Genomic DNA, 24,996 nt, shown 5'->3' on the forward strand with positions numbered 1-24,996 from the left:
CGGAACGGCAGCCTGCTGCTGTTTTCTGGGGTCTGATGGGGGCGGTGTTGCAGAGCTGGGAGCTGGGATGTAAGTGAAGGCCTGGGGCTTATCTAGTGAGCATGAAAGCGTGGCCTGCTGTGAAGCAGTAGGATGCACGTTCCCTGTCACATGTGACAACCAGCCATGGCTTAGTAAATATCCATTTGAATTTAGGAAAATTTGGGCATAAGGTGGGCGAGCAAAGTGCACTTTCTGTTTGAGAGAAGGGTGTTTGGTTTTTTTTTTTTTTTTTTTTTTTTTTTTTTTACAGGCAGAGTTAGAGACAGAGAGAAAGGTCTTCCTTTTTCTGTTGGTTCACTACCCAAGTGGCTGCTACGGCTGGTGTGCTGTGGCCGGCGCGCTGCGCCAATCCGAAGGCAGGAGCCGGGTGCTTCCTCCTGGTCTCCCATGTGGGTGCAGGGCCCAAGGACCTGGGCCATCCTCCACTGCCTTCCTGGGCCACAGCAGAGAGCTGGACTGGAAGAGGAGCGACCGGGACAGAATCCGGTGCCCCAACTGGGATTAGAACCCGGTGTGCCGGCGCCGCAGGTGGAGCATTAGCCTAGTGAGCCGCGGCACTGGCGAGAAGGGTGCATTTTTAATAAGCTAATATATCTATTCTAACCTGTTCAAATAAGCATTTAGATTTTTAATTACTTTCATTATACAGCCGCTGGAGCCTTTTCCAGCTTTTCTAATCTAGCTGGGTGATGGTTCTTGCTGCACACATGCTGCGTGTAGTTGTCTAATCCACACAGGCTGCGAGACCTGGGAACCTCACTCCTGAGCTGAAGGACAGTGCTCACAGCCAGCCCGGTCCTTGACCCAGGAGCCACGTCAGTCCTGGGGGACTGGTCTGTGGCGTTTGTAACGCTGCTGATGACATGGAAGAACTGTCGTGACGCTGGGAAGTGTTAAATTCCCCTTCTTTTCTTTTCTGCAGAATCTGAAAGCGGATCCAGAAGAGCTTTTCACAAAACTCGAGAAAATCGGGAAGGGCTCCTTTGGCGAAGTGTTCAAGGGCATTGACAATCGGACTCAGAAAGTAGTTGCCATCAAAATCATTGATCTGGAAGAAGCAGAGGATGAGATAGAGGACATCCAGCAAGAAATCACCGTGCTGAGTCAGTGCGACAGTCCCTACGTAACCAAGTACTACGGGTCCTATCTGAAGGTAGGCTTAAAAATAACGCGTTTTCCGTGACGCAGTGCTGGACCGAGCCCCGAGCCCTGAGCGGCGCCGTAAAGGACTCGTTACAGCGTTCAGGTTATTGGAGGAGGGAGAAATGCTGGCTTTGCTGGTCCTGTCATCTCACACGTCACCTAAGGGAGCATGTTTCAAGTGTTTGATGTTGCAGTTCTGTTTCACACACGAAGGCATTTCTGAGTGGGACTTGGTTGTCAGCAACAGTTCTTATTAAGTCATAATAATAATAATATGTGATATTCAGATGGCTTATGATTGGCAGTAAAAGCCATCAACTGTGGTTTAATTTGATGTTCTTTTTAAAAATTGCTGCTGACAATTGATTAGTTTAGCCACATGTTTTCAAGAAGCAGTCACTTCAGTACAATAGTGGTTGCAGTGAAACGCAGCTCCACGAAGTACCCTTGACCTTGACCTTGACCTTTACTCAGCACTCAGTTTTTTTTTTTTTTTTTAATGTGCTTTTTGTTTTTAATTTGGGGGGCACAGATGCGCTAAAACAGAGAGCTCCTGTCTGTTGGTTCATTCCTTCAGTGCCCACATGGCTGTGGCTGGGCTGGGAGTCAGGAGCTCGTTGAAGTCTCCCATGTGGGCAGCAGGAACCCAACTGCTAGAATCATTACCTGCTGCCTCCCAGGGCTTCTGTTAGCAAGGAGCTGGAGTCAGGAACTGGTACTCTGCCAGGTGATTCAGGTTTCCTGTTTGCTGTCTTAACTGCCAGGCCTAACTCCCGCCCATTACTCCGTTGTTACAGATGGCTTTCTCATCCTGCATGAAACCGTTTTTGGCATTTTAGGTGTGTAGAGTGATCCTGTCCTACCACTAAGAAAACTAGAGAGGATCTCTTACATTTCAACTTCCTTAATAGGGGCTGGCTTCCCAGAACTTACAGATGTGATGTCTGTTCCCATGGGGTTTTGGAAATTTTAAGAATTGGTGGAGCTGGCGCTGTGGCACAGTGGGTTAAAGTGCCGGCCTCCCATATGGATGCCGGTTCGAGTCTTGTCTGCTCCACTTCCAGTCCAGCACCCTGCTGATGTGTTTGGGAGGGCGGCGGAGGATGGCTCAGGTCCTTGGGCCCCTGCACCCACGTGGGAGACCTGGAAGATGCTCCTGTTCCTGGCTTTGGATCGGCTCAGCTCCAGCTGTTACGGCCATCTGGGGAGTGAACCAGCGGATGGAAGACACCTCTCTGTCTCTACATCTTTCTGTAACTCTGTCTTTCAAATAAATAAAATAAATCTTAAAAAAAAATTGGTGAAAAAGCAGACTGCAACAGTTCTTGTGGATCCCAAATCCTAGTAGTTAGAAACGACCAAGAGGGCAGCAGTGGCCATGGGTAAGTTAAGAGCAGGCCTCCCCCTCTCCTGAGTCTGTTCCCTGAATTCCTAAGTTACAGCTTGCACCTTGCTGTGATGTCTGCAGGTCAGTGCAGGTGTTGGTCTTGTAGAAGGGCGGTAGGGTGTAAGTTGAAGATGGGCGTTTTGAGAACCCTTTTGAGTGCCCCATTTTTCCCATGGTATGGACAGTGGCAGTGCGTCATAGTGTCAAATGCATCATCCTGAAGCGGAAGGAGTGAGTTTTGGAGTCAGGTGACCTTGGAGTCAGGTGACCCTGGACCTGGATGTGCTGCTGGTGCGCTTGTATCTTACACTTTCCCACTTCCTTCTGTGTCAGGTGGGAAATTATGGTATAAATACGTCATTGTTGCAAAGACGAAATGGGGTCAGGTGTGCGGAGGTACCTGCCGTCTGGTGGGTGCTGAATTATTCCTTTCTTAACTGCTTGGATTTGTTCGTACCTCGTCCTGTGATGGGGGAGCTGGCAGTGAAGGCACACAGTGAGGCCAAGCCAGGAAACCCTGCCTGCAGGGAGGAGGAGGGTGCCAGCGACTAGAGTAAGTCCGCTTGCTACTTCTCGGGGCCGGGCAGAAGCACTTCCCCAGGGAAGGCCAAGGTTGCTCGCTGTTCAAGTGCTGTGCGGAACAAGAAGTCAGCTAAAGAACCTTAACTTGGACCCCGTCCATTGTGTCAGTGTCCCCTGTGAAATGATTGCGTCACCAGCGTTTCAGTGAATTCCGAGTTGGGTTTGTGTGCCGTGCTGCTGGGGTTATTTTACTAGGAATGGTGATTCTAGGCGAAGGAGAGGTCCCCACAGGGTTTGGTGACGTGGGCCAGCTGTCAGTGGTTCACAGCCTCTTCAGCTGCAGCTCCTCAGCAGACTTGTTGCTGCGTGCTGCATAGACTGCTTCCTTGTGGCCACGCACAGTGTTACCTCCACCCTGTCTAACTGGAGATTCCATCCGTGTGTCCTGTTCTCATCTGAGTCACCGATTCTAGAACATGAGGTTCCAGATCCACTTGGCCTTGACCTCGGGTCGCCTGGTGAAGTTTGTTCATGCAGTGCCCGCTGCTGTAATAAACCTCCTGTGTTTATCATGACTAAGATGGGATGGAATCCAGCCTCTCGCACACTGATGGGATTCCTCCAAGCAGAGCTCACTTGAGAACCCAGGCTCCCGCGGCCCTGTTTGAAGACCTTCCGTCAGTGTGAGGGGAGTGCAGGCTCACGTGTGGGGAGGCTTCGTGCGCCCATCCTAGAACAGATCCTGTGGTTTCTGCCCACGCCCTCGAAGCCAGAACTTGGTCACAGGGCGGCGCCCAGCTTGGGGTGGGGAGTGTCCTGGGTGGAGGGCAGGGCCTGGTGCACAGCTGGCCGGTCTTCACTCTCCGTGAGGAAGTGGAGTCCCGCGGGCTTGATTTTGCCACTGCCTGCCTGCAGTTGCGATGGATGGTGAAGTTCTGTGTTTTCCTGGGCAGGTCACGTTGTCCTTGAGGAAGTACAAATGCTACAGCACTGCCAGGAGTAGCTGCCCTCGATTTCTCAAACCACGGGAAGCAGTCTCTGTCTTACTTGGCTGACCCATTGCCCTTACTGCACAGCTTTTGGTGATGTGGCAGTGCAGGGTGCAGGGCGGGGAGCCAGGCCTGAGTGCTTGTGCGCTGTTGTTTCCTGAGGTTCCTTGGCCCTCAGGGTAACCCTCTTCCCTTTGGTGGGGCACAGGCTGCTCTTCATTGTCCTGCTAGGCTCAAGAAGTTAAAGTCAGCACGGTTCTAGTTGCCAAGTAAGACACATTACATTGACTGGTTAGACAAATGGAACTTTGACCAGGCGTTGGAAATGATTGTGCCCAATGTGGTTTCTGCCACACCCCCCTTTTTAAAAAATATTTTTTAATTTATTTGAAAGGCATAGTTAACTGAGTTACAGAGAAGGAGAAGCAGAGGCAGAGAGAGAGAGAGAGAGAGAGACATTTTCCACCTGCCTGTTCACTCCCCAAATGGCTACGGATGACTAGTGCCGGCCCAGACTGAAGCTGTGAGCCAGGAGCTTCTTCCAGGTCTCCCAAGCCGAGGACAGGGAGCCATCCTCTGTTGCTTTCCCAGGCACCTTGGCAGGGAGCTGGATCTGAAGTGAAGCAGCTGGGACTCGAACCAGTGCCCAAATGGGATGCTGGCATGGCAGGCAGTGGCTTAACCTACTGAGCCACAGCGTTGGCCCCATGTATTTTTTTTTTTTTTTTTTTTTTTTAAGATTTTATTTGGGGCTGGTGCAGTGGCATAGTGAACGAAGCCATTGTCTGTGGTGCCCACATCCAGTATGGACACCAGTTTGAGTCCTGGATGGTCCACTTCTGATCCAGCTCTCTGCTGATGGGCCTGGGAAAGCAACAGAACATGGCCCAAGTGCTTGGGCCCCCACCACCCACGTGGGAGACCCGGATGAAGTTCCAGGTTCCTGGCTTTGACCTGGCCCAGCCCCAGCTATTGTAGCCATTTGGGGAGTAAACCAGTGAGTGGAAGATCTCTCTCTTTCTCTCTCTAACTGTGCCTTTCAAATAAAATAAAATCTTTTTTAAAAAGATGTTATTTATTTGACAGTTACAGAGAGAGGAAGAGGGGAAGAGGCAGAAAAAGAGATCTTCTGTTTGTCAGTTCATTCCCCCAAAGGCCTGCAATAGCTGGGGCTGGGCCAGGCCAAAGCCAGGAGCCTGGAACTCCATCCGGGTCTCCCACATGGGTGGCTGGGGCCCAGGCACTTGGTCCATCTTCCACTGCTTTCCAAGGTGTGCTATCAGGGAACTGGTTTGGAAGTGGAGCAACTGAGACTTGAACTGGTGCTCATATGGGATGCCGGAGTTTCAGGCTGTGGCTTAACATGCTATGCCACAATGAAAACATTTCAGTTCACATCTGTGCCTGCTGTGTCTGGACTTCGCTGTGCCTGAAGTTCTTAGAAAGCATAGTTTCTCTCTCATTTGTGCTCTTTGTCCTTCCAGACGGTTTCAGCAGTTCTTTCCATTGGGGTAGGGGAAATAAGATGCTGTTTTAATACTGTGCATATGGAGAGGTGGTTTGTACTTCATTTGAACTGGAATCACAAGGCCCAATTTAAAGGGCCAGAGAAGAAAGTGGGAGCTGTGCCACAGAGAGAGGAGGGCCTTGGGCGGTGGTTTAGCAGAGAGAGAGAAGACCCCCTACATCCAGTGCTGGCCACCCCACCTGTACCTTCTCTCATTGAGGGTTTGAGTGTCCCTGCCTGGGTGTGGGGGTGGGTGCTGCTGGCATCCAGTGGGTGGGCCAGGGATGTCCCAGGCACAGGGTGGCTGCAGCTGAGAACTGCCCCTCCCGTGGGTCAGCAGTGCTGTGTCTGCAGCTGAGTCCTGGAAGCTTGGTGTAACTAATGTGATTGCTAAGGATAACATTTGGGATTCTGGGAATATCCCAGAGGGTATTTTGGACGGAGAATGTCTGAGCCCACAGTCATGCCCGTTACGGTTTGTGTCAGCTCGGTGAGCATTGTAAGCAGGATGTGCCCAGGCTCAAAGCTTGTTTGCAGTGCTCGGGCCCCTGCAGCCCCTGGCACACTGGCTGGGAAAGCGGAGGCGTCTCCTGGTTGCCTGTGTTCTGGTGTGTGCAGCAGGGATTGTTGGCGTGCAGAGCAGCTGCGACTCTGTTCTGGGGCTGGTTCGGAACTCCACACTGTGCACTAGTAGGAAGCAGTGTGGTCTGTGCTGTGCCTGGAGAGGCAGCCCCTCCCTGAGCGCCGTCACTATTTGGGTTCTTGCTACAAAAATTATACTCCACAGATATTTTTAAAAAGACTTATTTTTAGTTATTTTAATGGCATAGTTGGAGAGGGAGGGACAGAGAAAGAGAGGTTTTCCATCTGCTGGTTCTCTCCCCAGTGTCCAAAAACAGCCAGGGCTGGGCCAGTCCAAAGCCAGGAGCTCAAGGACTTGGGACGTCTGCTGCTGCTTTCCCAGGCGCATTAGCAGGGAGCTGGATCAGAATTAGAGCAGTTGGGACTTGAACCTAACCGGTGCTCACATGGGATGCTGGCGGCTTTACCCGCTGTGCTGCAGCATTGGCCGCCACAGACGGTTTCTGATGCCTGGAGTGGAGCAGTGATCTGGAGACCTCACCCAGCTGACATTTGTATGTTTTCTAGCAAACACTTGATGACAACGTCAGAACTAATCACCTGGTTTTCAGCTTTGAACTTGGACTTAGGGGCATGTTAATGAATGAGAGAGCAAATGAGGTACTGATACCTTGGCTTTCTTTTCCCTTGTGTGTGCTAGGGTTTTTGTTACTTTTTAAAAAATTAAGAGTGGTGTGCTGTTCTGTGAAAGCAGAGATCCCACTGAAATGCCTCTGAGCCTTAGACTGAGTTCTTAGCCCACAAAATGACCTGTTTTAACTGTGTTAAATCAACTGTTGGTCTCTTTCTCGTTGCAAGAGAAAGATGAGAGTGTTGCTGTTCATGACATCATCATCCATCTATGGAAGATCCTTCTGTTTCAATGTGTGTTTGTGTCCACAATAGATCCAGCATTGTTCTTTGTACTGTGTGTGGGTTTATTTTTTCACTACTACATAATATTTGTTAAAATTTATACACAGTGAAAGTCGTCTTTGAGTGGCCAGTTTTATGTTTTTAAGATATGTGTAGATTGTTACAAGTAGTACTACACATAGGATCCAGACCAAGTCCAGCATCCTGCAGAATTCCCAAGAAGCCCCCACCCTGGAATCACAGTGTGCAGACTTTTGTCTGCAGCTCCTTGCGGGTGTCGTGATGCGTGTGGGACTCCATGCCCACGTGCCTGCATGAGTCAGATTGTTATTTATGGTGGAGGGGCGTGCTCTTTGGACTGCTGGACGGGTGTACCAGGTTGACTTACTGAACACTGGGTTATTTCCAGAATTTGACAGTTCCGATCATGGTTCTGTAGATGTTCCTATAGCATTTCCATATGCACGCCAGGTCTGTGTCTCTCTAGCAGGAGCACCTGCAAGCAGGATCGCTGAGCCCTCTGGTAAGTGTCTGCCTGCCAGCTTCCCAGGGTGGCTGTGGTCACTGTTCTCACCAGCACTGGGCATTGTCAGTATGTTTTGTGTTAGCCATTTAGCAGGTGGGCAGTGGTGTGCGAGTGTAGCCCTGTTGGCTTAGATTGTACGGATCTTCTCATACGACTCTGACTGTTGCTGTGTGGGGCTCGGGGCGCCCCTCTCTGGGGAGGGAGTTCCTCCCTACAGCTAATGCTGCTGTGTGGTGGTTCAGAGCAGCCTAAAGAGTTCACACTCCCACCGCCCAGAGTTTTTTTTTTTTTTTTTTTTTTTGGGGGGGGGGTAGCAGGGCATTTCTCTCTGTCTCTCTCTTTTAAGGACACATAATATTGAGCTGTAAGTCATGTATTTTTGTAAAACGTGCAATCCAGTGGTGTCTGATACGTTCGTTTTGGCTTTGATCTTGGAAATGCTGTGTTCCTCTTCTGGGGATGGTCTCTCTTTGCCTAGAAAACAGCCCCATGATTGCCTTCTCTTCGCAGCTGTTCCAGTTACTCCCTAGACGTGCTTTCCCTTCCTGATGGCTTGTGCTGGGGGCCTGCCCCCCAGTGCTCCCTAGGGAGCACTGGCTCTCGTGGGACAGCTGAGACCAGAATCTGGGAGGATTTTGTGTAGTGAAAACCCGGAGGCCTGGAGTGGGTGTTCTTGGGAGTCCTCTTGCCTGTGCTGTGGTGGTCGAGAAGTTACTCTGTGAGTGACTCTGGAACAGGTATTTGAGCCCAGCCTTTACCCAGAGATACGTAGCCTCACAGCACTCTGCTGGGTGCATTCTTTGGTCCTCCTCCTTTGTGTGATGCACAGGGACCTCTAAACAGATTTCTGTAATTCCTGCAGCCGCAGAGGCAAGGATCAGACGCCCGCAGGCAGTCTGAGTCTGAGGAAAAGCGCGTATTTCAGAAAAGGACATGAAGTGATGCATCATGGGATGTTTACAGATGGGTTTTCTAGGTGTGCGGTTGGTTGGGGGCTGTTGGCTTAGCGCACACAGAGGGGCCTGAAGAAGCGGACCTCACCTGTTAGGCACACAGAGCAGCGTTCCCCTGGGTTAGACACTCAGCTTAGTTACTAGAGTTTTGTTCTGTCCGGTTGACTGGGCTGAGGTTGGCTTCTGGTCCAGTGCTGCGGCTGGGTGTGCTCTCCTCCGGCTTGCACTGCCTGCAGGCCTTTTCTTGAGCTTTGGGACAGGGCTGCCACAGGTTGGGGAAGATTTGGGGGTTGCTGTTGATGAATCAGGGTGAGGAGAGGGTGTCAGCTTCTTTGGAACTGTTTGGTAGAAGACATAGGTTGTTTAAAAACCTACGTCTTCTAGGGGCTGGCGCCGCGGCTCACTTGGCTAATCCTCCGCCTGTGGCGCCAGCACTCGGGTTCTAGTCTCGGTTGGGGCACTGGATTCTGTCTTGGTTGCTCCTCTTCCAGTCCAGCTCTCTGCTGTGGCCCGGTAAGGCAGTAGAGGATGGCCCACGTCCTTGGGCCCTGCACCCGCATGGGAGACCAGGAGGAAGTACCTGGCTCCTGGCTTCGGATCTGCGCAGCGCACCAGCTGTAGTGGCCATTTGGGGGGTGAACCAATGGAAAAGGAAGACCTTCCTCTCTGTCTCTCTCTCTCTCTCTCTCTCTCTCTCTAACTCTGCATGTAAAAAAAAAAAAAAAAAAGCTGCACTGGACAGAGGGCTCTTCGTTGAGGAAATGCCATTAGCTGGCTTCCTACGTCAGGATGCAGTGGGAGCCTTTCTCTTGGCTCCTTTATTCCTCGGGGGACCTATTTCTGGACACTGTTCTTTTTGTCAGTTGAAGCCCCCTTCAGAGACAGGCAGACTCATCCCTAGAAGAAGGGGCATAGCCACGCCAAGTGCAAAAGGCACAGTACTTTCTTGCCTTGCAGGGACTGATGCCGGCCCGCGGTCAGAACTTCCGTTAGAAACAGTCCTTTAAATTCTCTTTGGTGTCTCCCTCTCCCTCAGAGAGGTGGCTGCTCCGTCAGTGTCACCCAGACAGGCACATCTTCCTCTCCAGTCCCGTGCTACCTCCACAGGCGCTAAAAGGTGCCCTCCTGGCTCCAGCTAGGCCAAGGTCAGCCCTGCTCACCTTCCTGAGCTTAGAAGCGAGCGGAGACAGAAAGCTCTGGTTGTCTGCTCCTGGTTGAGGACAGGAATTCCCAAGACAGTGGTCTTGTCCTCTGGGGGACTCCTGGTGGCTTGCTCTGTCCCTCCTGGCGCATTGGGATACATTGTGGCCACCATGAGCCTCTGTTGCCGTTGGAGCCTTCTGCTTGCGGTAGGTGGGGTGGTGTCGGCCGGGCTGCTGCTCGCTGCTGTCTGGTTAGCCCTGCGTTTCCCCAGAGCAGAGCTGCCGGGGAGACGGGCTGCACCGGCACGGCTGGGCGTTGGCAGAGCATCTGTTCTGGCCGCGGTCTCGCCTTCCTGTCAGGGGAGTGGGTGTGGAAAGGAATGCTGTGTGTCCTGGTGAGTTGTCCTGGTGTTACTGTTTTCTTTAAGAGCTTAGGTGTGGGCTGAAGAGAAATTTTAACTGTGTCCTTGGAGAAATCTGCTGCTGGTGAACTTTCAGTTTTCCCATGGAAAAGTAAAAACCCTTTGGACTGGAGCATGGCTGGTGAGGAAGTGGATTGAGCCAAGAGTGGTCCTCCGTGCTCCCTCGGCAGCTCATGCTGCTGGTGAGGAGGGGCGTGGGGCTGCGGTGTGGAAGGAGTCCTGCCCGGTCCTGCCGGTGGCCGTGTGGGCCAGGTGGGGGCGCCCTGTGAAAGCTTGTGTGAGTTTTAAAAGAGCATGAAAATGTTGAGCGTTGTCTGGCCTTCCACTCACACTTCACCTTGGCGTTGGGAGTCTGCGGTCCGCTTGGGTGCGGCACTCTTGTGGGGCTGTCACTCGTGTAGACTATGTTGGAAGGTTCCTCCCAGTTCTTCCAGGGTCTGCCATGTCCTGGCGATCCCCGCGCGGTTCACCCTCTGAGAGGACTGCAGGCTGCGGCGGCTTCAGTGACAGGCAGCCGTGCAGACCGCACGTTCACGTGGTGGCGGGAGGCCCTGAGCCCAGCGCCAGGAAGTGCGTTTCATTCCTGCCTCGCTTCTTGATTTGGTGATGTGCTGAGTTTGTTGTACTTTTTCTGTGTTTGTAATTTTTTTTTTACTTTTAAAGATTTCATTTGTTTAAGATTTATTTTACTTATTTGAAAGGCCGGGGGTGGGGGAGAGAGGGAGAGTGATCTTCCATCCACTGGTTCACTCCCCAAACGGATGCAGTGGCTGAGGCTGGGCCAGTCTGAAGCCCACAGCCAGAAACTTGATCTCAGTCTCCGACATGGGTGGCAGGGTCCTGAGCACTTGGGCCATCTTCCTCTCCTTTCCCAGGCACGTTAGCAGAGAGCTGGATTGGAAGTGGAGCAGCCAGGACTCAGGGCAGCGCTTCCAAAATAGGCTGCTGCTGGTGCCACAGGTGTTAGCCTAACACTTTGCTCCACATCGCTGGCCCTACTTTTTCTGGCTTTAATCAGATTTCTGCCCCTGTTTACTTTCTTTTTTTTTTTTTTTTAAATTTGGTTTATTTATTTGAAAGGTAGAGTTACAGAGAGAGGGGGAGGTCTTCTGTCTGCTGGTTCACTCCCTAAATGGCAGGGGTGTCACCCTAGGTGCGTACTATAGTCACACCAGGGGTCATCACCCTGAGTGCGTCCTGTAGTCACACCAGGGGTCATCACCCTGAGTGTGTCCTGTAGTCACACCAGGGGACGTCACCCTGAGTGCATCCTGTAGTCACACCAGGGGGTGTCACCCTGAGTGTGTCCTGTAGTCACACCAGGGAGTGTCCTGAGTGCGTCCTGTAGTCACACCAGGGGTCATCACCCTGAGTGTGTCCTGTAGTCACACCAGGAGGCGTCACCCTGAGTGCGTCCTGTAGTCACACCAGGGGTCATCACCCTGAGTGTGTCCTGTAGTCACACCAGGGGGCGTCACCCTGAGTGCGTCCTGTAGTCACACCAGGGGTCCTCACCTTGAATGTATACTCCGTGTCCAGCAGAGTTGTGCCTGGGAGCACTGGCCAGGCTGGAAGGTCAGGGCAGAGGACATGGAGCTGGGAGCCTCTAGATCAGTCGCTTGGCGTTTCCAACTTGCTGGAGTGGCCTGAGGGGGCAAGAGCTTGCAGAAAAGACCCCCAAGCCCTCGGTAGGCATAAGGGACACTGGGAGGAGCCCAGGCTCCACAGCCTGGGCCAGAGCTGAGGTTCTGGAGGGAGGGAGCAGGAAATGTGTTCACAAGGATGTGAGCTGCGGGAGCCACTAGGACAGCCGGGCTGGAGCTGGGCGAGCGGCTCGTGCCAGGCTCTGTGCAGGTCAGGAGTCTCGCTGGCCCTTCCCGGCACCTCCGCCCATGCAGCTGACTCGCGTTAGCTTATTGATCAGACAGTACGGTTTTGCTCCTAGAGTAAACCTTCTCTTGGAAGCACCCGTGTCCTGAGAGTGACAGAGTGGGGTACAGCCGCCTCAGTCCTGGTTCTCTCACTGTCCCTCTTCTCTGTTCCAGCCCTTGCTGGCCGTGGAGAGGAGGTGTTGGAGGTTTCCAGCACATTCCATGTGGCAGACAGCTCAGGGCCCCTGTGGAGAGGCTGTGCAGCCACCCTCCTTGGGTTCCTGAAAACTCAGCTGCTTTTAGTCACTGTGGTTAATTAGAGACTCCAGAGTCTGCAACCACACGAGAGGTGTGAATAACATGGCACCAATATTGCTGGAACCCTCTGCTGTGGTTCGCTTGCTTTCTTGTATCCGCGTTTCAGAGTTTCAGCAACGATGTGAACGGGCATGTTGGCTCTAGACAGGAGGTGCGTGTTCCACTCACTGGCTGTTGTGAGAGAAGGTGGGCCCGGGTGAGGGATGGAAACACGGGCGCTCCGCTTGTTGAGTCTCGTGTCGGGCCTGCCCAGCCCCTGTCGGAGCACTGCCTCCATCCTGTCCTGGCCCGGCTCCATGACTGGGCAGCAGCAGGCGAGGTGTGGGAGGATGGGTCTCAGCTGAGCTGCTGGGGCTCGCCCCAGGGTGGCAGAGTCCCTCTGGGAGCCCCAAGTAGCTCCTTGCTGACTGTGTTGAGTTTGTTCACATTGGGCTCAGCAGGTGTCCGAAAACCTTCTCAGGGCTTTGAGTGCGCCCAGGGAGGGGTAAGAGGCAGCATTTCTTAAAACGTTATACCTGTGGCGCCTGCCCGGTTAGTGGTGAATTTTGATGGCAAACCCGTGGTGTAGCCGCCCTCTGAGAGCAGCTCGGAGTGCCCTTGGGCAGCATGAGCGTGTGGGTGAACACGGGTGGCAGAGCCTGGTGACAGCTGTATTTGGAAAGTCTTCCTTAAAATGTTTGTGTTGTGAAAGTCAATGAAATGAGAAAGGGCCGTGAAGTGGTAAATGAAAGGCAGTTACGTAGCACGTTAATGTTCCAAACAGAGGGATTTTTCAGTCGGTTTTCTGAGTGTTATGGGGGTTTGAGAGAAAATAAGCCCTGAGGAGTTGCGTGCATCTGGTTACTGAGGAAACCTGCAGTAGTTCAAAGCAAACAGCCGGAGCGCTTCTGATGAGCGTCCTGTGACCCAGAGTCTCCTTGTCATTTTTCCTTGAAATCCGTCTCGCGGTGTTTCTAAGATCCCCTCTGCCTCCCTCGGGAGGGTGTGGTTCTCTCTTGAACCTTTCGCCCCTGGAGAAAGGAAGCAGCTGTTGTGCTGGTGGCATGTGGCTGTTGGGCGGCCTGGTGGCCCACCGCCCCGCCCTGCCTTCCCACCCTGACGCCGAGCTCTCAGGCTCTGCTCCGGAACTGGCCCGGGAAGTTCACAGTCACCTGCCCCAGCGCTCAGGCAGCTGGAGGTTCCCGTTTGTCATCCAGGTGCCCTGTCCCCAGGCCTGAGTAAATGACCTGACAGATTCCCTAGGGGCTGGGAGACACCGTGGAAATGTGTAGACGCTGAGGGCACACCCAGGAGGAACGTCAGGCATCGTTGGAGCTGTTTTCAAGAGAACCAGGTTCAGGGTTCACATGAAGTCACGGATGGTTTCCTGGGACAGACAGTCTGGAAATACAGCTCCCAGAGCATTCTCCCCAGGGCTGTCTGGGATGCCCCCGCCCCGGGCATTCCCTGTGGCGATGGGGAGAGGGTGGGAGGAGGGGTCCGGGGAGCCTGACCCGTGGGAGGACGCTGTCTTGTGGACGAGGTGTGGCTGCAGCTCCTCACACCACTCTGCAGCCCTGGATGTGTGCTTCCTTGTGTTCCTGCTTCCTCGGCATTGCCCCGTGGGCCCCCATCCCAACCTGCAGGGTCTCGTTCTGTCCCAGCCTTGCCCTCACTTTGCCAGCGGGGCTCAGCAGTGCCGGTCATGTGGGGCTCGTGCAGAGCCCCTAGGTTCTTTTTTTTTTTTTTTTTTTTTGACAGGCAGAGTGGACAGTGAGAGAGAGAGACAGAGAGAAAGGTCTTCCTTTGCCGTTGGTTCACCCTCCAATGGCCGCCGCGGCCGGCGCGCTGCGGCCGGCGCACCGCGCTGATCCGATGGCAGGAGCCAGGAGCCAGGTGCTTTTCCTGGTCTCCCATGGGGTGCAGGGCCCAAGCACCTGGGCCATCCTCCACTGCACTCCCTGGCCACAGCAGAGGGCTGGCCTGGAAGAGGGGCAACCGGGACAGAATCCGGCGCCCCGACCGGGACTAGAAACCCGGTGTGCCGGCGCCGCTAGGCGGAGGATTAGCCTAGTGAGCCGCGGCGCCGGCCTAAGCCCCTAGGTTCTTTACCCACGCTGCGGCTGGGCACGGAGTCCCCAGGCTCATCCTTTCCGTGCATCCTTGGGCCGCGGCATCAGGAGCCGCCTCTGTGTCATGCTGTTCTGGCTGAGTTCTTGGGCTCCCTGCTGCTTAGGAGTGGTTGATCGGGCACATCCGGCACAGAAGTGATTCGTTTATCTACACATCGTTCACACTGTGGGTCTCTCAGCGATCTGCACCAGTGGATGTGGCTTCGTCCGTGTCTGCACATCTAAACTGGGTCCGAGAGCCAACCCTGGTGATTTCAGAACCCAGCCAGAAAACCACCCCCAAAACCTGCTTCTCAGGAGAGTTGCAGATAGTGGGATGGGGGCGCTGTGTCTGCTGAGGTGGGCTGGTGGTCACGGGCTCGCCCAGTCATTCTCGTCCGTGTCTGCGCGGGGTAGAGATGGCCTCAGAGACGTCATCTGGATTCAGCCAGTGCCTGTGGGTGCTGGCGCCCACCGACCTCTGCTCCAGGGATGGGAAGAAAGTGCTTCCTCCCCCTTTTAACCAGTCCCTGAAACATGGCACCAGTCGGCGTGCCTGAGCACTCTGATGGGTGGAGGCACAGGTGCAGTCGTGGGTAGGGCTGCTGCCGTTTGAGCAGAGCCTAAACGGGCCTTGGAGGAAGCAGACTGGGCCATGGGCAAGGACACCCACGCAGAAGGCCGGATGCAGAGCCAGCCCGCGGCCAAGGAGCACTTCCACCTGGCCCGTGTGCCGTGTTCTGTGCCGGAACCTGGAGCTGCTCCTTGCTTCTGGAAGTGCTGCTCCCATCACAGTACTTTGCATACTGGCAGAGGGAGTGCTCCCGGGAGTGGTGGCACTGTCCCTTCCTCTGCTGCCGTGCCCCTCTGCCTTGCTTTCTTACGTTTTTGGCTGGACATTTTATTTTATTATTTTTTTAAAGATTTATTTATTTACTTGAAAGAGTTAGAGGAGAGGCAGAGAGAGAGAGACAGACAGACAGGTCTTCCATCCACTGGTTCACTCTCCAGTCGGCTGCAACGGCCAGAGCTGCGGTGATCTGAAGTCAAGAGCCAGGAGCTTCTTCAGGGTCTCCCACATTGGTGCAGGGGCCCAAGGACTTGGGCCATCTTCTACTGCTTTCCAGGCCATAGCAGAGAGCTGGATCAGAAGTGGAGCAGCCAGGACTAGAATTGGCGCCCATCTGGGATGCCAGTACTGCAGGCGGCAGCTTTATCCACTATGCCACAACACCGGCCCCTGGCTGGATATTTTAAACATAATGGATTCCCCAGCATCTGTCCCATTTCCATACTGCTCATTGGTATTTTCGCCATTTCTGGGTTTCCCTAAAGGGATGGGTTTTGGTTTATAATTCTATTTAGGTGGTGCCAGTACAGTAAGTAGTTTGTAAAAAGAGGGAATTCATGCAACAGGATCAGACACAGCCTCGCTCAGTGCAGTCTGCCCAGGTGTTTGAGAGATGGGGTTTGTATTTGGAGGGAGGAACGCAGCGCAGTGTTCCTGGAGAGGGGCCGGCGTGTGGATCGTGTGTAGGGCACACCCAGCGGAGCCATCTGGAATACATGGAAAGTGTCGTCTGAGGGACGCTGGGGCAGAGTTGTGGTTTCTGGCTGCAGGGAGACCTGGGGCACGGCAGCCCACCGCAGGTCCAGGGGCACTGGGGACGCTTCCTCCACAGGAGCCTCCTGCCCTCTGTTTCGCTTTTTCCTCCTCCCCCAAAGATTATTGACTTGAACGAGAGTGACACAGTGAGAAATCTTCCATCTGTGGGTTTACTCTCAAAATGGCTGTGACATGGGCCAGGCTGAAATCGGGCACCAGGAACTCTACCCAGGTCTCCCACGCGGCAGGGCCCCAGGCACCTGGGCCCTCCTGTGCTGCTTTCCTAGGCACATCAGCAGGAGGCTGCACGGGAAGTGGAGCACCGGCTTATCACAGGCCCTGCGTTTGACGTGGGGGTGCAGTCCCCATGGACTTCTTTGTTCCTTCAGTGTGCGTCCCCTTGCTGGGCGACCTCAGCCAGGGCTGTAACAGGTCTTTATCTCTCTTTTAAACAACGATGTATCTATTTGTTTGAAAGGCAGAGTTACAGAGAAGCAGAAGCAGAGAGAGAGCCCGCTTCCAAATGTTGGTTTGCTCCCCAAATGGCGGCAACAGCTGGGGCTGGGTTTATCTGAAGTCAGGAGCCGAGAGCTTTTTCCAGGTCTCCCACATGGGTGCAGGGGCCCAACATTTGGGCCATCCTCCAGTGCTTTCCAGGCGCATTAGCAGGGAGCTGGATCACCCGGCACCCACTTGGGATGCCGGCACTGCACATGGCGGCTTTACCCGCTGCGCCACAGCGCCGGCCCCATTCCTGACTTCAGGTGTTGTTCCCTGCAGTAGTGTATGCTCACCCACGTTAATCGTCCTGCCGGGTTGGGGTCTGGGGCCCCCTGCCCACGGACCCGTGCATGCAGTGCAGCCACCAGCCACATCCTGGGTTGGCCTGGCGCAGCTGCAGCTTCTGGGAGAGGGAGAGCACACCCGTTTTTCCACGGAGTCGTGTTTGGTGTGGAGTGTCAGCCATGTGCTTCGGGGAAGGGGTTGGGGAAGGGGCCCCTGTAGGCTCAGTATCGAAAAGGCTGTGTGTGGAAGATGTGCTTTGCGTGTTTCTGAGGATGGGGCTGTCTGCCTGTCCTGTCCTGGACGCTGTCCTCATGGGACTGCAGGAAGCCCCTGTGGACACTCTGCCGCTCCACTGTCACGTTTCTCTAGCGAGAAGATGAATGGAGTTAAAACTCAGACCAGGCTAGACATTGTCTTCTCCAAAGAGAAATTCAGCGCTGCTATCTGGCTGATGCTGCCTGTAATTTAAAATAAATGTTTATTACATTTCTGGTCCTTCTCGTCTCAGCATACACATTCTGCACACTTAAACCCCCGGCTGTCCAGTGTTGAGACACAGCTGATGTACCTGCATCACATAACTATGCCATATGCTCTTCTAGAATATAGATGTTTCTGATACAGTTCTAAGATACGGTGTAAGCGATCACAAGTCTTAATTACACTGTGAGGGTCTGCTTGGTAATTAGATTTTTTCCCCTTGAGATAAACACACTCTGAGCGGTTGATGCAGCCCCAGGACTCTCAGACATTTGGATAAATGAAGGCAGCTGCTTCAAAATAAGGACAATGGATTGCGAGCACCAGTGCCTTTAATGGAATCCTGTCAGTGCTAACAAGAAGTTGTTGTGATCGGCATTGCCCGAGCTTGCGTGCTGGGTGTGCACAGAGCAGCAAGGCCGGCTGGTGTCTCAGAGCCCGTCATCCCCCGTGGAGGGTTTTTACAGCCGTGCAGGTGTGGAGCGGGCGTTGCTGGTGGTTCACCCAGGTTGAATAGGGGAGGCAGTCAGCTCCGTGGCTTCTGCATGCATGCGAGGTCCCGAGTCTCGCTGGACCTGCTCCCGATGTTGGTGCCCTGGGTGTCCGTGAGCCACTGTGGTCCACTTGCAGTTCTCAGTCACCCTCGCTAACAGACATGGTCCATGCAGCAGCGTTTACTCAGGAGTAGAATCGCACAGGAAGTAGAGACGAGCTGGGTGGTGGAAAGGCAGGAAGGAGGACATGGGGTTGGGGAGAGGTTCAGCCACCCCAGACACCCAGGCCCGGTGTGCGTGGCACGTGCTGCCAAGGTGAGGAGGCCCTTCCTTTGGGAGCAGTTGAAGGGCCTGTTCCTTCTCAGCAGAGCTCGCCTGATGGTCACCTCTGGCCTCTTGGGGCTGAATCTTCATCAAAGAGCTAAAGCCGAGTGGTTGATAATCTTTTTTGGTTTGTTTTATGGTTATTATTTCTGGCATGCATTGCATATTGCCCATTGACGTTTTCACCCAGCAGCGTAATAGCCTTGTGATTATTAGAGTAACAGGCTGCCAGCTTCGCAGAGAGTCATGGCGCTGGCCATGGTCCTTGTGTGTTGGGCGTGTTGTTAGGGGGAGGACCATCTCTGCTTACCTCTTGGGGCACGTTTTTCGTGCTTCTCTGTTACTTCTTTCTTTGCCCTCCAATCCAGGTTATCTGTGACCGTATTCTCTGGTGGTCTTGCAGGCATCTTTAAGTACTGTGTTTCTATTCCTCTTAGTGGCTGCCAGAGTTTACACACAGAAACCTCCCCTCCCCAGATTGGCTAATGTGCTGTGTCAGGTGTGAGGGGTGGCAAAGTGCACCTGGTACTCTTCCAGGAGGCCTTAAGTGCACACGCACTCACTCGCGGTGAGAGACAGCCCCTGCCGAAGGCGCGGGCCCATGGCATCAACCCTAGGAGAGCACCTCGAGGTTGCCCGGGGCCCTTTCCAGTGTGTGGAGGGGCCGGGTGGAGTGGGGTGTGCGGGTCCCTCAGATGCTCAGTAAGTTGAGGTCCTCCTTAGAAAGATGAGAGTTCATCTTTTTTTTTTTTTTTTAACGTTTAAGATGTATTTTATTTGTTTGAAAGGAAGCACAATGCAGAGAGAGGGGGAAACAGAGAGAAAGAGATCTTCATCCTCTGGGTCACGCCCCAAACTGTGAGGGAGGCTGTGGCTGTCCCTGGTCCTGTGTGGGACCCAGCGTCCCTAGCATAGGCCTCCATGTGTATGTGTGCATATAAGCCTTTTGAGTGTTTCTTCCATCTTGGGTGGGAGGTTCATCTTAGCATGTACGCATTTTAAAGCAATAACTGAGTCTCTGGGCTGCTTAGAGCAGACTTCAGACAAGCACATGGGGCACTGAAAATTCCTGTTAAAAATGGAAATCGCACTGGGAACTTGAGTGGTCTCGTGCACGTGGTGGGTGCTGGTTTATCCTGCTTTCCCGAAGCTGGAACGAGCTTCATTCATGTGTTTAGGTTACCCTGGTCTGAGCTGATGCTGGGGTTTGCTGAGCTGTGGTCCCCCCGCCCCAGGCTGCAAGCCAAGGGCAGGGAGCTCCTCCAGTTCCCTCCCTCCGTGGGTTGTCCTTCCCCTATGCCTCCACGCAAATCCTGAGCATTGCTGGCATGGGCAAGTGGTGTTAGCAACAAGGAGGTGGAAGGATTTAGATGCACAGAGACCCTCATGGCTACAGTGTTCATTTCCAAAACACTTTTTTTCCCCTCCACTAGAACCTTTTTGGGCCAGTGCCTCTTGCTGGAGGAGGTGCTGCCCCCAGCATGCGCAGCGACGCCCCCTCTTGGGCCCTCTGCCCGTTCCCCTCCCACCCCCACCCCCGGTTTTGCTGTCAGGCTCAGAAAGCGCTGTGCCTCTGGCTGCTGGAATGACCAGTTCAGTGAGGCAGGGGCTGCTCAGGCAGCCTCCGTGAGGAGCGGCCTTCTGTCCCTTGTTTGCACAAATTTTAGAGGAAGTGAATGGCCCCGCCCCTCTTCTCTCCTGGCGAAACTTAATTCTTCGATTTTTGAGAAATTATTTCTTTCATCCTGGATTTTCAAATTCACTCTCATAAAATTTTATGTTGCATTTTATTGGCATTTGAAAAATTTTCAGTCTGTAATGATTGTCTCTTTTCATGGCTATCTTTGCGATTGAGTGTGCTTTTTTTTCTTGATTACAGTAATTGAAGGTTATCTATTTTAAAATGATTGACTCTGATATTTTTAGGGGGGATTTTTAAAAAAAAATTATTTGAAAGTAGAGACAGAAAGGTTGGTCTTCCATCTGCTGTTTCACTCCCCAAATGGCTGGAGCTGGGCCGATCCAAAGCCAGGAGCCAGGAGCTTCTTCTGGGTCTCCCACATGGGTGCAGGGGCCCAAGGACTTGGGCCATCTTCTGTTGCTTTCCCAGGCCCTAGCAAAGAGCTGGTTTGGGAGTGGAGCAGCTGGGACTTGAACGCGGGCCCGTATGGGATGCTTGCGTCGCAGGCAGCACCCCAACACCTGCCGCTTCTCCTTTTCTTATTGTAGAAATGTTTCAAGTGAATACTTATTTTCTCTTAGATTGATAATATATAATGATGTGCTTTCCTTACATAAATTGTTTTTGAGTATTTATTTATTTGAAAGAGTTACAGAGGAAGAGGGAGAAGGAGATCTTTTGTCAGCTAGGTCCTTCTCCAGATGGCTGCAACAGACAGGGCTAGGCCAGGCCGAAGCCAGAAGCCAGGAACCAGGAGCATCTTCTATGTGGGTCCCATGTGGGTCAGGGGCCCAAGCACTTGGGTCATCTGCTGCTTTTCCCAGGCCTATTAGCAGGGAGCTGGGTCGGAAGTGAAGCAACGCTGGTGTCCATATAGGATGCTGGCATAGCAGACAGTGGCTTTACCCACTGTGCCACAACACCGGCCCCTGCTTGCCTCAGTTTTGACTGTGTTGTATAGTTTTTGGTATATGTAGTGTTTCCAGCATCATTTTTGGCTAATGTGTTATGATAGATTCGATTTTTTTTTGCTTTGAGCTAAGGATTCTATCCGGTAACTTGCTCTTTGTGCTTCTTGTGCTAGTTCAGGTTACTTATCCTTAGCAGATCTTTGTGTTACAGTGGCCCCTCTCCCATTTCATGTTTACTCCAGCACAAGGCAACTGTCCTAGGTTGGAACACCTCTGACAGCCTTTCAGGCTCCCTGGGAGAAGGGACCCTGGGGTCCTTCCCTCTCCCGTTCCTGATCAGAACTGATACGCTCCTCCGTGAGTGAAGAAGCCTCCTGCTGTAAAGAGTGGGCAAGGGATGGGAGACAGGAGGCTGTGGGGAACGGCCCCAGAATCCACTGGGTGGGCGTGCACCTGCAGGAGCCAGCTACACCTGCAGCCTTGGGAGTCGTGAGGACAGGAGATGATGGCCACAAGGCCTGGAGTCCCCTCGCCTGACGTCCAGCAGGTACTGAACAACCTGTGGCTCCTGTTGCTGGCCCAGGCTGTGTGTGCTGCAGCTGCCTCCCGATTGCTCCCTTGTGTTCTCCCCAAAGGAGCCTTCCTCGTTGTGCATCCTGAGTCTTGAGACGGCCCGACAGCTGGGCCGTGCTGCACAGTTCCAGGCTTCTGTTTGTCAGTGTGCGTCCTCTCCCCAGCTGGCGTGGGTGAGCCACGTGGCTGTGGATGCCCAGTTGGGCGTGGTCAAGCACTGCCCTGAGAGCGAGTCTGCCTTCCACATGCTTGACCCCGGCATGCCCAGCTCTCTCTGGATGCCGCCCCGCTGGGTTGCTGGGTCCAGAGCGCGGCTGCCAGGTTGCCTGTGTGGCAGTCTGAACGCTGAGGTTACCCCCCGTGGGCGTGGCCTACCCTCCACCGCCCTGCCCCTGCACTGTGTGGTGCAGTTTGCAGCTGGAGATTGTGTTCTGTTGTGATGACTGAGTCGTCCTGTTACCTGAAGAGCACTAAGCCCTAGAGCCCTTCCGCCTGACAGTCGGCCTGAGTGTAGCACTTGTCACGGGAACAGGGGAGCGCCTTTGCCTTCCGGGGCTCAGGGCCTCGGAGCCTGCACACTGAACTGGTGAAGACGCAGGGGGCGCCAGCACAGAGGTGGCTTATTGTGGGGAAGGCGGGACAGGAAAAGGCTGTTAGGAACAGAGACTTCTTGAGGAATTCTTTGGGAGCCTGTGAGGAAGTTTGTGGGCACAGGAGCGCCGGTCGTTCCGTGGGCACAGGAGTGCCGGTCGTTCCGTGGTCGTCTGGGCTGGGGATTCCCTGGAGGAGGGATTTGTGGTAGGACGTTCCTCCCGGGTCAGAGACGGGGAGCTCTGGGAAGGCTGTCTCCTGTGTCTGTGGGAGCTCCTGTGGGGTTCTGAGTGGGACCCGTGCACTCGTTTCCGTGGTGCTGCTGACGGCCTCCTCTGGGGCCAGCCTGTCTGCTGACCTTCCGAAGCCACGTTCCCAGCTTCCCCCCGCCCGCCCGCCCCTCCCCCCCCCGCCCCGGTGCACCTGCCCGAATGTCCCAGCAAGGTCACCCAGTGTGTGGTGTTGGCTGAGCCGGTGCTGCCGAGCTGGATCCAGGGAAATGGCCGAGACTGACCCATGACCGGGCAGGATCCCTCCTGGGTGGGGCAGACGTTTCTGCAGCAGATGCAAGGTAGACCTTAGACCAGGTCTGACCAGGTCATCAGGGGAGTCGGCGATGTGAGTGGCCACATGGACGATCTGGAGAGCACCAGAAACCTCGTGACATAGCACTGGAAGGTGAAAACGAGATAGCCGCCACACAGAAGACGTGGGCTGCTAAGGATTTCCACTGAAATCTGCAGCACCGTGTTTTTCAAGCCAAGACCAGATGGCCGTTTTGCAGCTAACTGCCGTGTGTAGACAGGTTCATAAAGTGCTCACTGTCGTGTACTGTAGAGTCAGTACACAGTACAGAGTGCTGTGAACACCCTCCTCTGTTGAATGTGGGATCGGACCTGTTGGAACCTGGTTAGTTGTGCTGTTAATTGTTGAACACCCGAACTTTGGTGGTTTAGGAAAACAACCTTCTGCACACTGCCTCAGCTGTCCACGTGGGGTCTTCACAGGCCGTTAGTATCTTGGACTCGGATACTCAGCACCTTTGGTTCTGACTTGGGTACCCATCCAGCCATGGTGAATGCCCGGCAGTGTCACTTGTAGGATGTCTCTGGTCCTGCCCTCAGCTGCTGTGGTTTTCTTTCTTTTTTTCAATTTCATTTCATTTTATTTGAAAGGCTGAGAGATGGGAGAGGAGAGCTTTTCCACATACTGGTTCATTCTCCAGACTCCTACGATAGCTGGGGCTGGGCCAGTAGCTGGGAACTCCGTCTGGATTTCCCAAGTGCATGGCAGGGGCCCAGGTACTTGGGCCACGGCCTGCTGCCTCCCAGGGTGCACACTAGCAGGAACCTGGGATTGGGGATGGCGCCAGCACTCTGACCCGGGATGCTGATGTCCCAAGTGGCGCCGCGTGCACTTCCCCCACTCTGCTGATGCCATGCTCCTCCTCTTTCTTTCTCTCTGCATTCATTCTGTCACATGCGCTGTAGCTGTAACAGCAGGAGTTTTGTTGCTTCCCTGTGGCTTGTTAAGTTGACTTGGCACTCCGCCAGCTGGCACCCCAAGGATGTCGCCCTCTCACGCTGTGCCACATCAGCTGAACGGGGTCACTTACTTCCCGGACCATCCCTTCTCCTCCCTCCCATCCCTTCCCCGGCCGGCCCAGCCGCTGCCCTTCAGGGGCGGCTCAGGCGTTCCCTGCTGGAGCTGCAGTGGAAACCCCAGCGTGCCAAGTCTCTTCTGGGGTGTCTGCCGGCTGGCTGAGTGTCTGTCTTTTCCCACTTTTCCATTATCCATAGAGCCTGGGCCTAATCCTTTTCATTTTCCCTTCAGGACGCTGCGCTCTGTGTCCTGGGCGAATCACTTAGAGGGATGAACAAGTAAACTCTGGGCCGGCAGGGCCGGTATTCTGCGCCTTGAGTACAGAGGAAGTGGGGGGCGGGGGCTGCGCGTCTCCCAGGGTCACAGGCCCCTTGTGGGCCTGGCCTTCAGTGCATGGGCACTACTTGGGCCCCCGACCTGCTTCTGTTTGCTGTCATGAGGTGATGCCGTTGAGGCTGGAGTGCCGTGGACTCCTCCAGGGGAGCCTGTGCAGCTGGTGAGGGCCGGGCAGGCTGCAGCCCCCGGTGTCTCGCACATCAGCTGAGCAGGCAGGCCCTTGAAACACAAAACAAAAGCAACCCAAGAACTCAGGGAAGCCTGGGACCCCCGGGTTGTTCTGATCAAACCTCTGCTGTTGTTCTGTCATCTCCACCTCAGCGTTTGTGCCAGTTATGGGACCTGGGGCCTCTGAGTGTGGTGCAGATGCGGGCCGAACTTCACTTTCAGATTCTGCCTGGCCCAGCCCCGGCCGTTGTGGCTGCGTGAACCAGTGGAAGCAAGATACCTCTGTTGCTCCTTCTCTTTCTAACTTTGACTTTCAAATCAGTCAGTCAATCTTTAAAAGAAAAAAGCAGCAGAGAATCTGGAGCTGAGAGGAGAAGGCATCTGACTGATTCCCAGCGGAGCTGGTGGAGGGTGGGTGGCAGTGTGCAGGAAGACGGAGGGCAGACGTCTGGGCCTGCAGGCAGGCGCTTTGCTGTGTTACTCCTGGACTTCTGCTGCCTAAGGTTGTCTTTGATGCTTACCCTTGGCTGTGGGATCAGCCTTGCCCTGCTGTTTCCTGCAGCCACTGTCCACCCCAGCTCTCCCTCCATGGCAGCTGCGAGCTATGCCTTGGAGTGCTGGGGATTGGGGAGAGAGCCAAGGGCCGACCGCAGGTGGCAGCAGAGGCGCTGCCCGGGCTCACCCGGCTTCATCTGTCTTCCCAGGGTGACTGAGCAACTGGAAAGGGAGGTTGCCAGGCAAGCTCCACGTGCTTTCAGTGCAGTGTCCGATGCCTGGACGTTGACAGCAGAGGGAGTGGGGACAAGGACATGCCAGTGTATTGGTCCTAGGACCTAGCCAAGGTGTCTAGGAAGCAGTGGCCTCAATGAGGACATCAGGCGTCCTGCTCAGTCCTTGAATTCAGCAGACTTCATGTTTAGTTGGCACCCTCACCCTACCCCGGGAGGGAACTGGACAGAAAGGGGCAGCTCTGGCCTTGGAGCCACCCAGCTGGAGACGTCCAGTGGTCTGGTTGCTCCTGTGCCCCGCAGGTCT

General features: G+C 54.1%; 1 protein-coding gene across 2 annotated transcripts in view; it reads left to right on the plus strand.

Moving 5' to 3' along the window:
• STK24 (serine/threonine kinase 24) overlaps positions 1 to 24,996 on the plus strand; it is an 87,606-nt gene that overhangs the window by 33,228 nt on the left and 29,382 nt on the right. For both annotated transcript variants that reach the window (XM_089303486.1, XM_089303487.1), the window contains exon 2: positions 965 to 1,195. In XM_089303486.1, coding sequence (XP_089159612.1) covers positions 965 to 1,195 — 231 coding nt within the window. The remainder of the gene's footprint in view (positions 1 to 964; positions 1,196 to 24,996) is intronic.

The sequence above is a fragment of the Oryctolagus cuniculus genome, chromosome 9 (assembly GCF_051225735.1).
Source record: "Oryctolagus cuniculus isolate XC-2025 breed Fujian yellow rabbit chromosome 9, ASM5122573v1, whole genome shotgun sequence".
Taxonomy (NCBI): domain Eukaryota; kingdom Metazoa; phylum Chordata; class Mammalia; order Lagomorpha; family Leporidae; genus Oryctolagus; species Oryctolagus cuniculus.